At 40.0% G+C, this 12,423-nt stretch overlaps 1 protein-coding gene across 5 annotated transcripts in view; it reads left to right on the top strand.

The window, feature by feature from the left end:
• Positions 1 to 12,171, top strand: part of SOX5 (SRY-box transcription factor 5) — a 282,904-nt gene extending 270,733 nt beyond the window's left edge. For all 5 annotated transcript variants that reach the window (XM_077468726.1, XM_077468727.1, XM_077468729.1 and 2 more), the window contains 4 exons: positions 2,251 to 2,359; positions 3,890 to 4,063; positions 8,237 to 8,453; positions 10,101 to 12,171. In XM_077468726.1, coding sequence (XP_077324852.1) covers positions 2,251 to 2,359; positions 3,890 to 4,063; positions 8,237 to 8,453; positions 10,101 to 10,401 — 801 coding nt within the window. In that variant the 3' untranslated portion in view covers positions 10,402 to 12,171. The remainder of the gene's footprint in view (positions 1 to 2,250; positions 2,360 to 3,889; positions 4,064 to 8,236; positions 8,454 to 10,100) is intronic.
• The last annotated feature ends 252 nt before the right edge of the window (positions 12,172 to 12,423 follow it).

Here is a 12,423-nt window from a genome sequence, read left to right as displayed (position 1 = left end):
ATCAGTAATTTAACAATGTATCTGGATACAGTGGGAGGATTATAGTCTTTTATCTGTGGAAGATTCCAGATACTGGGGGGAGGGGGGTTAACACACTCCGTCGTTTCTACATTCTGCAGTAATAAAAAGATAACTAATTAATCATTAAAACCTCAAAAGGTCTTTTCATCCTCTCTGGTGGTCTGTCGTCTGCACAGCTTTTACTGGAATAATAGAAAGTTATAAAAGCGCCATCGGGGAAGAGGGAATCGGCGAGCGAGAGTGCACAATATGTTTCATTTCACTCCTCCGATGACTTTTGTCTTCGAGGAGAGGAGTGCCGAAGGTACAAGTCTTGGCGGCCATATCTGCCGCTCTTTGAAGAGAGTTCTAAATGCTTCAGAGCGGCCGTTCAGCAAAGTTATGCGCACAGAATGGCAGAGTGCCTCAGTGAAGGTGTGTTCTAGTAGGATCAATGTTACCTACTTGGCGGCAGGATAAAGGCATTTGAGCACCCTCAATGGTGGAGTCTACATTGAAGTGATAATTAGTGCGTGTATTTCTGAAGGAACTGACAAACGCATGTCATCATTTGATAGGCAATTACTATTTATATACTGAACATTAGCAGAATTGTAAATAGAAACCTAAAATGTGTAAAAGTTTGGGCATCCTGACTGCAGAAATTACAGCCTCCAAAATATTTCCTGTAGCCAGAGAGAAGTCTTCTATTCTCGGGAGCAGAGACACAAACTACTGCAAGGAGATCTCACCAGTGTGGGAGGGGCAGAGACACAAACTACTGCAAGGAGATCTCACCAGTGTGGGAGGGGCAGAGACACAAACTACTGCAAGGAGATCTCACCAGTGTGGGAGGGGCAGAGACACAAACTACTGCAAGGAGATCTCACCAGTGTGGGAGGGGCAGAGACACAAACTACTGCAAGGAGATCTCACCAGTGTGGGAGGGGCAGAGACACAAACTACTGCAAGGAGATCTTACCAGTGTGGGAGGGGCAGAGATGCAAACTACTGCAGGGAAATCTCACCAGTGGAGTTGTATATGTGTGGTATTTGTCTTCTCTAGTTATGTGACTTTTATTTATTTTTGGTTCCTCCTGGTCTTGTTGCCATCCTTGATATGAGTATTTTGGATGATTTCTTGTTTCTGGTATTATTTTCTCATGTCTGGGCTGACTAGTGCAGTTTTCCTGCAATATGTTATGTGAGGCCTCCAACCATCCCTGTAGCGACACGTCACATCATACATTTCCTCCTTCTGATCTGTAACAGCTGGTGACTCCGCTGAGCTGCTGCCACAATATCAGAAATGTTTGCTTGTGATTTCATAGTGGGCGTCCTGAACCACCCATAACCAATTAGTGATCTTTATGCCGAATCTGCCTGCCAATTACAAGACATTAAACAGATTTTTATTGGCTTTTGGATCGGTGTCTAAATCAGCGTGACACAATTCATTTCTTGGATGACATATGACTCGGTGATAGGTGTCCTTCATTCTACCTGGATGTCCTCAAAGTTTCTGCAAGAGACAGAAAAACAGATTGTAACAATGTGATCCATCGATCTCCGCCATAGTTAGGGATCGAAGTGTCTGTTTAACCGAATATGGAGGACATGTCAGTCTTCACTTTCTAAATCGTAGGAATTTAATACAATTCCACCTCTGTGAATACAGACTATAGTCATGGAATTTAACATTTCAAATCATGTTGTTGACTCACAAGCAACCTCTTGAGGAAACACATCACAGTATCATTTGTATATGTAAATCCATATATAAGTTAACACTGCTTTGGGGTCTGGAGGTGTGGAACATTCAAAAATCCATGTCTTTGGCTCCACCACCTCCTGTGTACCTCACTGAAGTCAGTTGTGAGTCGTACAAAAAAGAAGACACTTGGCACCCCTTGATTCCTTAGAAATGTGTATGTTCATCACCACTGGATGGTGCTTATAGAAAGTTTATGATTCGTAGTACAATTGGGATGTAGGAATGTTGGAATTTTGCATGATAAGCTTCCATTAAATAAAAGGGATGACTCCTATGCTGACAATGAATTGTTCTGGTTGTCAGGTTTCCTGGTCATACACTGTGTTGGATGCAGGAAGTCCTACCATGATACAGGGCACATGAACGTTTCTGTGTGCTGAGATTACTGATCAGTTTGTTTGGTTTCTTTCTATTGTTCTTGTATTGTTCTCTGATTTACAATACCTTACAGTATTTATTTTATTCTCGCCCCACAGGACAAGCAGTCCCTAGATTGTCTGTCCCAGCAGATGGCAGTCAAGCAAAACGATGATGGAAAGTTCAGTCACAGCATGATGGATTTTAATTTGAGCGGAGACTCTGACGGTAAGTACTGGCTTTACCGTGCCAATAATGGTGTCGATTGTTCACACTGCAGACTGGATTTCTCCCTCCTCTGCTGATATTGCAATATAAATGACTTAGCAGCACAAATGAAAAAAGATGTTACAGGAGTAGAAGATTACAGCTGTGGGGCGACTCTGTTAAGATCAGCACAAGGGACACTTTGGTTTAAAAGTATGTAATGTCCCTTGTGCTATTTTTTATTTATTTATTTTTAGCTTAAATTTAGGCTTTAAGCTAGGTTGACATACACTATATTATTAAAAGCATTGGGACGCCTGCCTTTACACACACAAACTTTAATGGCATTCCAGTCTTAGGCCGTCGGGTTCAATATTGAGTTGGCCCACCATTTGTATCTATAACAGCTTCAATTCTCCTGGGAAGGCTGGTCCACAAGGTTTAGGAGTGTGTCTATGGGATTATTTGACCACATCAGGCACTGATGTTGGTCGAGAAGGTCTGGCTCACAGGCTCCGCTCTAATTCATCCCAAAGGTGTTCTATCGGGCTTAGGCCAGTCAAGTTCCTCCACCTTAAACTCACTCATCCATGTCTTTATGGACCTTGCTTAGTGTATGTGTGAGTTGCGATTTTGTGCACGTTCCCAACCAGGAGAGAAAATGCGCTGCACTTTTGCAGGTGCGCAAACATACTTTATTATTAAAGGCACCCCCATGCATCAGCAAAAGCATTGTGTTTTTGCACACACCAAATTGTCGTCGGTGTGAAGCGTTTCCAGATACGTACAATGTTTTTTGGGGGAAAACTAGGCTTTCTTTTAGAAGTATTATTTGCTTTGTTTCTCTTTTTGACCATTGTTAAAAAAAAAATAATTATATTCTTAAAAAATTATTCTATATTGTGTCCCCTTTAAAATTACAATTTTTAAAAATGTTTTCTGCAATAAAGCATTACAAAGTTATTTGCAAATTTAAGAAAATTGTATTTTCTCAATTTCTCAAATTTTTTTATTTTTTTGGCGGAAAAGGGGTATAAAGTGGTTAGGACAGATTAGGGCTAATAAGCAGGTAAATAAGAAATAATCTTTTTTTTTTCCTTATTTTTTTCATTTTTTTTTTTTTTTAGTTATACGCAGGTCACACCTTTTGATGTTCTTATTAAATAATACATTTTACATTGTTGCTTTGTATTTACTCAATGACACTTTCGGACTATCTGCAAATATAATTTTACATAGGAGTGGCTGCATTTTGACAGCCACCCCTGCTGTGTAATACAGAGCAATTGCCAACTGTCACTATGCAGGGGGAGAGGAACTGGACACAAGAGAATGTGTCCTGAACACTTTGTGGTTCAATAAACACCAGGCAATACCAGCCGCAATGCTCTACTCCTAATCCTCCTATTCCAATCCTTAGTAATACAGAGTTAATAATGTATGTATACAGTATATGTATAATGTACTGCTGTGGAGAAGCCACAGATCCCTGATATTAACAGCCTTTTTTGCCAGGAACGCTGCCTAACTCCTCTCATTGTCTTTTTGCAGGAAGTGCTGGTGTGTCTGAGTCCCGGATATATCGAGAGGCCCGGGGCCGCGGCAGCAGTGAGCCACATATCAAACGTCCAATGAATGCCTTCATGGTGTGGGCGAAGGACGAGCGGAGGAAAATTCTCCAGGCTTTCCCCGACATGCACAATTCAAACATTAGCAAAATACTAGGTATGGTCACATTAAGGATAGCAAATACTGTGTGTGACATTGATACAATGTGTCATCAGTCTGATATATTACAAAGCTAATATGGTGTATAAAGCTGGAAACACACATCAAGATATCGTTTTTTCAGTTTAATTAAATTCACTTACTTATCGTAAAGATTCGGCCACTCACAACTTTCGTAAGAATTGGGTTAATCCAATTAATATTTTTTGGCCTATTGGCAGATGTTCACCTCTATGAAGTGCCCAGTGATGTTAGAGAGGGTCAGAATTGGAACCTGGGTACACCCTGACTTCATTTTGACAGATTCAGAGCCATTGAAAGAAAATGTTGGCTACTACAGGGGTATATCTGGTGGGGCAGATGATAAATGCCAGGGTGTACCTTTTTCTTTTAGTTTGGGATAGTGTGGAAAAGGATTATAAACCCTATTGGCTTTTCCTGCTAGCCAGGGCTCATTTGTGGCAATTTCCCCTCACTGACTTAATGGCAGCAGGTTCAGCAGACAAGGAGAGAGGAAAGTTCTCCTAAAAACATCAAGGACAGACAGTAGAGAAAACCTGTGTCAGATTTTTATTTCTATCTGTGCCCTTGGTTAAAATTTTTCTTCACTTCCTGTTTGGTGAAACTATTGTTTCCAGCACAGGAAGTGGGAGGATATCTATCCAACGCTGCCTCAGATAGAAAGAAAATAAAAGAAAAAAAAGTTTGGTCCGAGCTGAATTTTTACTTTTAAAAACTGCTTCACATATTATTATGTCAGATTTTTTTATACCTTTTTATTAGCTATAAACGAAGAATGTAAGGGAGACTCTTGATTTAAGTAATTGCTACATTGTATTAACCACCCAACTGCTCCATTGTATCATGAATCTGCTCCATTGTATCATAAATCTGATCCATCGTATCATGAATATGTTACATTGGATCACTGCAGAGCATGCCAACTGTGTAGAAGATAATGGCACCTTGCCCATATGTCACCCTGGTTGAGGTGAGGGCGTCCTTTGTCTCCATTGATACCTTATAGACACATTCTCTTTAAGACAGACACTTGAGCTTAGCTGACATTTCTACGTCTCCCGAGAGCGACGCTGACATTTTAAAGGGTTTCGAGTGTTTTATATGACGGCAAGGTCTGGTCTTAATCAGCCGTTCCCCTGAAATTGTTAACAGAAGGAATCGCCTCTGACTGTTTGGCCCGGGATCAGGAGCGTGCGCACACATCTTTCTTCCATTATTCATACAGTAGTTCACAGACGACGTGCAAATTCATTGCAGATCACGTTAAAAAAAAATATGACAGACTTCTCTGCCCCGGAAATTCGACTTTGATCTGTTCTGCTTCCAAACAACAGAGAGCGAAAGAAACGGGAAAGACGCAGCAAGTGCACAGGGAAGGAAATATATTATAATATACATTTATATAGCTCTGACATATTCTGCAGTGCTCTACCTAGAACACTGAACTATTCACATCAGTCTCTGCACCAAAGGAACTTGCACTCTAATGACCCCACCACAGTCACAAGCTATAATTATATAGCTCTGACATATTCTGCAGTGCTGTACAGAGAACACTGAGTTAGTCAACGTGAGTCTCTGTACCGTAGGAGCTTACACTTTATTGTCCTTCACAGTATACTAAATTTTGCCATCCGCATACATGTGACAGTCTAGTTGGTCAGATTTGTGTTTTTTCTTTCTGTGTGATTAGTTGGAAGATTCCCTTTGTGTCTTTTATCATGTCAGGCACACAAGAGGAATTGGTGCTCAGGTTTGACAGGGCGTATGTTTGAAGTCTGACTTACACATTGTCAGCTCTCATTATCTGACAGTTCTGGCCCGGTAGACGAGATCTGTCTGGGTTTTGTAGTGAAATGATTTGCAGCTCACACAGTCACTGTTGTAGATGCTCAGTATCTGTGTCACAGCAGTGCCTTCTCTGTATATAAGACGGCATTCTCAAGATATGCAACACAGTCACATACTTTGCCCCCCCCCCCCCCCCAAAATTTATTCTATGTGTTTGATTGCTTGTTCTGGGACAATGCAGACTTTTTTTCCCAAGAGCTTCTGATATATACATGTCATTGTTTTTATCTTTTAAATTGGTAGTTGAGCTCTAAGGTTAGATGAGATTAGTCTCCACATTGCTGATAATTTACTTGGACGCAGTAAATAGATCTGGCCATCCAGTAACTACAAATATAAAATGTGTATTGCCATTCTCCTGACTTAAAATATTAGGAACAAAAAAATACTGGCTCATCTAATAACTGGTGGGAAGAGATCTTTGTAATGGGGCAAACACCACAAATGAACCTTAAAGTGATTGTAAAGGCAGCAGGTTTTTTATCTTGATGCATTCTATGTATTAAGATGAAAAACATTCTGTGTGCAGCAGCCCCCCTAATTCTTACCTGAGCCCATCTCTGTCCAGCGATGTTTCACAATAGACTCGCCTGCCCAAGACTCTCCTCCTCATTGGCTAAGACAGCAGTGGTGCACCATTGGTCAGTGAGCCAATGAGGGGAGAGGGGGCGTGGCCTTGCCGAGACTCCATGTCTTAATGGACACAGGGAGCTGCGGCTCGGCACCTCCATAGCAAGCTGCTGGTTGTGGGGGCTCTCGTCATGGGGGAAGGGGCCAAAGAACCGAAGAGAGACCGGAGTAGAGGAGGATTGGGGCTGCTCTATGCAAAACCACTGCACAGAGCAAATAAGTATAACATGTTGTTATTTTTAAGTAAAAAAAAAAAGGCTTTACTATCGCTTTTACATTGGTGACAATCCTTCTCCAGTCACCCCAAAAATTCTGTTATAATTAAAGCAGTACAAACAATTATTAAATTGCAGCTTACCAATTCTTAGATGTGGTTTTGGGTTTAATACTGTTTTATTGCTTTTAACCTTTGTTACTTGAGGGGGACAGGAAACTGCATTCTACACTGATAATAGATCCATCCAGAGGCCATATATCCAGAATGACATAACTTCCACTATAGGCTGTGCTGAGAAACTCCAACCGATAATACAGTGCACATGTCTGGAGTTGTCAGGATACTAATGCCAATGTTTGTCAAATAAAAATAACTAAAATAAGATGTATAATATATTTAGATATAAGTGCATACCAGTCAAAAACAAAATTACAGAACATGAACTGTTCTAATTTCTCATAAATTAGGTTTGTAAAATTTAGAAGGTGAACATAAAGTCTACAATTCTATTTATACGCAGTGCCGTTTTGTTGTACAATCACTACATTGTGTAGGTGATGTAGAAGGCAGTAAAATATAAACTAGAGACTCTACATAGTGTCTGTTAGCTGAGTTGGAAACTTTCAGCCAGTTACTGTGGTTAAATGCTACGATTCCACGCTAACAGAAAAAGCCCTCTTTTGCATATCTCTCTATTGGAGAGACTTGCCTAACTTAGGCTTAATGTACGTTTTTGCAATTTCTCCTAAACGATTTAACTTGACAGATAGTAACTCACATTTAAGTTGTCCATTTAGCGACGTTTGCTTTTAGAAGCATTTGAAAAAAAAATTTTTTTTTTTTAAATAGCTAAAAAAAAAACGCCTGTAAACTAAAGGCGAGTTACCGCGTTCAGAAGCGTTTAGAGCTATTTCAAGTGCTAAACTCAGCGTCTGAGCTCATTTTTTTGCTTTCCAAAAAAGGCCTCTAAACTCAACTACTTAAAAACTACATTAAACGAACCTGTGTGCATGTACTGATAAGATAACATTGGATGAGTTCAGGGGCAGCTGAAAAAAGCAGCCAACTGCCTGTGAATGTCCGTTTACCAGCAGGAATGTACAGGAGGCCTTACAGTCACAGTGACATCACTGGGAAAATCAGCATCACAGAGAAATAAAAATGCTTTTCTTTAGTAGAGTAGGGGAATCCAGGAACCACTATCAGAATTGTATTTCGGTCTGCACCCCCGCTGCAGATTTTCCACACTATCTGGTGAAACTGTTGTCACCACGATAGGAAGTAGGTGGAGATCTCTGTATTGGAGCCCCCCATAGCAGTAAAGCCAACAGAAGATCTAATCCTTATTTACAGCACTAAAAGATAAAAAAGGTTTGCCCAGAAATACACCTTCAATCTGCTTGTGTTTTCCATAGCCTGCTCTTTAATAGTGTTTTTTTTTTTTTGCTCAGGGTCTCGCTGGAAAGCCATGACGAATCTAGAGAAGCAGCCTTACTATGAAGAACAAGCTCGACTTAGCAAGCAGCATCTGGAGAAATACCCCGACTACAAATACAAGCCGCGGCCAAAACGCACCTGTTTAGTTGATGGCAAGAAGCTGCGGATCGGCGAGTACAAGGCGATCATGCGCAACCGGCGACAAGAAATGAGACAGTATTTCAATGTAGGGTAAGTGGTTCTGCTAGCCTCTGAACAGAAATTAGATTCTTTCTGTATCTCTATCCAACAGGCGGAGTATGTACACTAAATGCTTATGCAAATTTGACATGCCAACCCTAGAATTCAGAGTGCCTACACTAAGTATACATATATTTTGGCAGTGCTGTGGCTTAGTGATTAGCACTCTTACCTTGGGAACAAGGACACTACCTGCAGAGAGTTTGCATGTTCTCACTGTGCTTGTGTGGGTTTCATCAGAGTATTCTTGATTACTCAAATCTGCCCAAGGGGCCACCAATCCTTCCTTTTTTTATGTAGGAAAGGAAGTGTGTGTTCTGCCAAGGGTCAGCCTAGTCACTCAGGTCATGGTGGGTCTGGGCACATTCAAGCACAGCAAAGATGTTTTGAGGCCGGATCTAATGGAAGATTAGGATTGCATGGAGCCGGATGCTGAGGTGGTGTAATCTGCTGAAGTCGGAATACAATGACTCGAGTACAATGGCAAGGCTGCTCTAAAACTATGAAGTAGTATTATGGTCCCTTAGTCAGCAAATGCAGAGTGTATGAAGAAGAGTGTTGGAACAATCTAAAAGTTAAAAGTCAAGGTCCATCTAATAACGTGTAAAAGCCAACACATTTTAGGGGAAGGAAGTGTGCGTTCGTCAGGGTTTTGCAGTATTAAATGTGAACACCAGCCTTCAGTTTTGCAAAGGCTCCTTTCCTGTACTGAAAATGTTTACTTTGGTAATTTTACTGCATACTGTGAGCTTAGTAAAATGTGAATTAGAAGCTGCAGCAAGTCAGATTGAGTCGGCCTCATTTGCTGACATCCAGCATCTATGCCTTTCTTTGCCAAACTTAAGCCGTCCATAGACTACATGATGTTCTTTCCTGCATCCACAGGTTCTCTCCTACAGAACTATTATCTCCTGACGTGGGTGAGGTGTGTCGTCCTAGCCAGGAGAACAAACAGTGATTATTGCTAGTGGTTATAGCCGCTGGCAATAGTTGCATGAAAAATCTGTCAGGGTGGTTTTACCCAATCGATCGATCAACTTTGATATAATCAGCCTGCTCGTACATGGTTCAAATCTCAGTAAATCCTGTTGAATCGGCTGATATTCAAACATCTATGACTGGCTTTAGAGTGCCTGACCCAACCCTTTCATTTATTGGATTTCAATTATTTTAATCATAGAGTCTCAGCATCACATATGGGTGCTGCCTAGGGTGGTCTATATGCAATTCCACCCATCAAAAGATTTTGATATTTGCATAACTTCACCAAAGAGCCAGCCCACTGCTTGAATCAGGGCTGAGATCCCTTGAAAGGAGAACTGAGGTGTTATTAGGAAGCTATGTACAGCACCCTGCTGGATTCTCTCATCAGCCATGATCTGCCTGCGTTGCATAGAGAAGCACACATACCCAGTAATGATGTTACTAGGTATAAAATAAGGTATGAAGTAATAACAGAAGTTTTATTTAAAAAAATAAAAAAAATGTAAGGGCATATTGGTGAGGGGGAGGGAACAGATTAAACTTTAGCTCTAAAAGGATATAGACCCAGAAAAAGCACAGGTGATATGTAATAGATTTGTTTTTAAAACCTAAAAATGCATGGCCATATTTTAACATTCTTTTTATTTGTTCCAGGCAACAAGCACAAATCCCCATCACTACAACGGGTGTGGTGTACCCAGGAGCCATCGCAATGGCGGGCATGCCATCACCTCACTTGCCGTCGGAGCACTCAAGCGTCTCGAGCAGTCCAGAGCCCGGCATGCAGGTCATCCAAAGCACTTTCGGCATCAAAGGAGAGGAGCCCCACATCAAGGAGGAGATGCAAAATGATGACATGAACGGTGAAATATATGATGAGTACGAGGAGGACGACGATCCGGACGCAGATTTTGTCAGTGACAGTGAAAATCACAGTGCGGCACACGCCAACTGATGCAGGATGGGGTACGGCTGGAACTTTGAGGACTTAATAAGGCGCAACCCCGACTCGCCTTCATCAGTGGTGAAGCATGAGCTTTTTGGATACACTGACTGTTACTTTTAACTGTTCTTTAAAAAAAATGCTGGGACTTTTAACTGACAGAATAAAACTCTTGACCCAAAATGCACGGGGTTGGAAAAGTAAAATGAAAAACACAAAATACCACAGATTTTCCACCAAAAGAACGGGATAAGCTATGGGTAAACTAATGCCAGTAATCTAGCTGCTCAGCACTGACGTCTTACCCTTCAACTTTTTTTTTTTTTTCGTATATAAAAGACAAAAAAAAAACAACAAAAAACTTGGCTGTTTGTTCTACAATGTTCTAGAAAATCTCACTCAGGTACACAGTGCCAACAAGTGGCTTGTGAATGTGTTTTGTCGTTTTGTGCTAAAGTTTAAAGAGGAATACGTTTTTTTTTTTGTTTTGTTTTTTGTTTTTGTTTTTTGTTTTTTTGGTAACGCACCTGAAAAAAAAAATAGATGCTCCTGGCTGGCTCCTCCTCCCCTTCCTTCATTTTCCTTGGCGTTGTGGGTGGATCCAAGGGACTGTCGTCATGTGTGGATACCTGAATCTTTCCATCTGTACCATGGACATATTTCCTCATCTGTTGCATTTCTATTAGCAAGTGCCAAATTTGTAATGATGTGCTCAATTAGCCCATACATTTTTTTTTACATTTCTTTCTGGTCTGTCTTAAGTTTAGGACAGTGTTACTTCTTAGACAATCTCTTAAAGAACTGACAATTGACCAGCAGCTGGTAAAAAAAAAAAAAAAAAAAAAAAAAAAATATTTTATTTTAAACTGTAGTTGCAGTTCTCAGGTGATGGCAAGAGACTTAAAAAAAAAAAAAAAAAATAGAGTGATAAAAAGAAATATTTTATGTATTTTGTGTGCGTGTGAGCGTGCCATGGTTCTTACCATGCTTAACGCGGGATGAAATCCCACATCCTAATTGTCACCAGACTTTAAGAAGCCTTTAATGAATATTTGCACTTGAGATAGTTGGAGAACAGGCGAAAATAAAGAAAATGTTGTTTTGGGGAGAAAAAAAAAGTTTTAAAAATTTAAGGAACTTTTTTCTTTTTTTCATATAAATATATATATATATATAGGACATAATTTTAATGTATCTAATTTGGCCACCCCGTTATAGTTCCCTAATTTTCTTTGTAATAGTTTTAGATCCTGTGCTTGGTGCAGCAAAGCTATACTCAGCTGTACATTAGGAAAGTGGAAAGGTTTCGGGGGCTCGGATCGTGCCAAGACCTTAAATGGAAATTTAATTAGGAAATAAGTAGGCCCATTGTATACGTGTATGTATATGTAGGCCAGGAGTTATTTTACGGATTTCTTATACTGCATCAAGTTTCCGAAGAATTTTTGTATTTTTTGGGATTACAGCCATTTTATTTTTTTTTACTTATTTTCTGTACGTGACAATTGCAGAGAAACAGAAGTTCCTGTATAGAACGTATAAATGCAATTGACATTTTTCACCTCATTGGAACTCAGTTAATGCTGTGCTTTCCTAGTACAAGTTTGCTGAGCAAACTTTTGCTATTGATGTTTTTGGTATACTGCTACTCCGTCCTCATTCAAAACGTTTCTTAAATAGAGAAATAAAATCGCAGATTTAAAAAATCTCCATTAACAAAAAAAAAATATTTTGCCATTTCAATTTTTGCCTGCTGATTTAAATTAAAATTATGCAAATGTGTTTAAGCTGGTATTTGTTTGGACATGCTTCCTCTGGACAGGCTGGATGTGAGATACTATCACCCCTTTTAACTGTTTAGCTATTTACAGCTTATTCTAGGTAACAAATTTATCCCTGACATAAAGACTTCTTTTGGGTCCCCCATGGAGAAACTCCTAGTATTGTTGCATGTCAGTTATATATATATATATCCTGGGTTTTATTTTTGTTTTTTCTTTTGTTTTTTGGACTGCCTCTTTTTAGTAATGTAAT

The sequence above is a fragment of the Lithobates pipiens genome, unplaced genomic scaffold (assembly GCF_037356315.1).
Source record: "Lithobates pipiens isolate NorthernLeopardFrog02 unplaced genomic scaffold, aLitPip1_a1.2 Scaffold_8, whole genome shotgun sequence".
Classification (NCBI taxonomy): domain Eukaryota; kingdom Metazoa; phylum Chordata; class Amphibia; order Anura; family Ranidae; genus Lithobates; species Lithobates pipiens.
The sequence above is the reverse complement of the archived record's forward strand: the minus strand, read 5'-3'. Positions and strand labels throughout refer to the sequence as shown.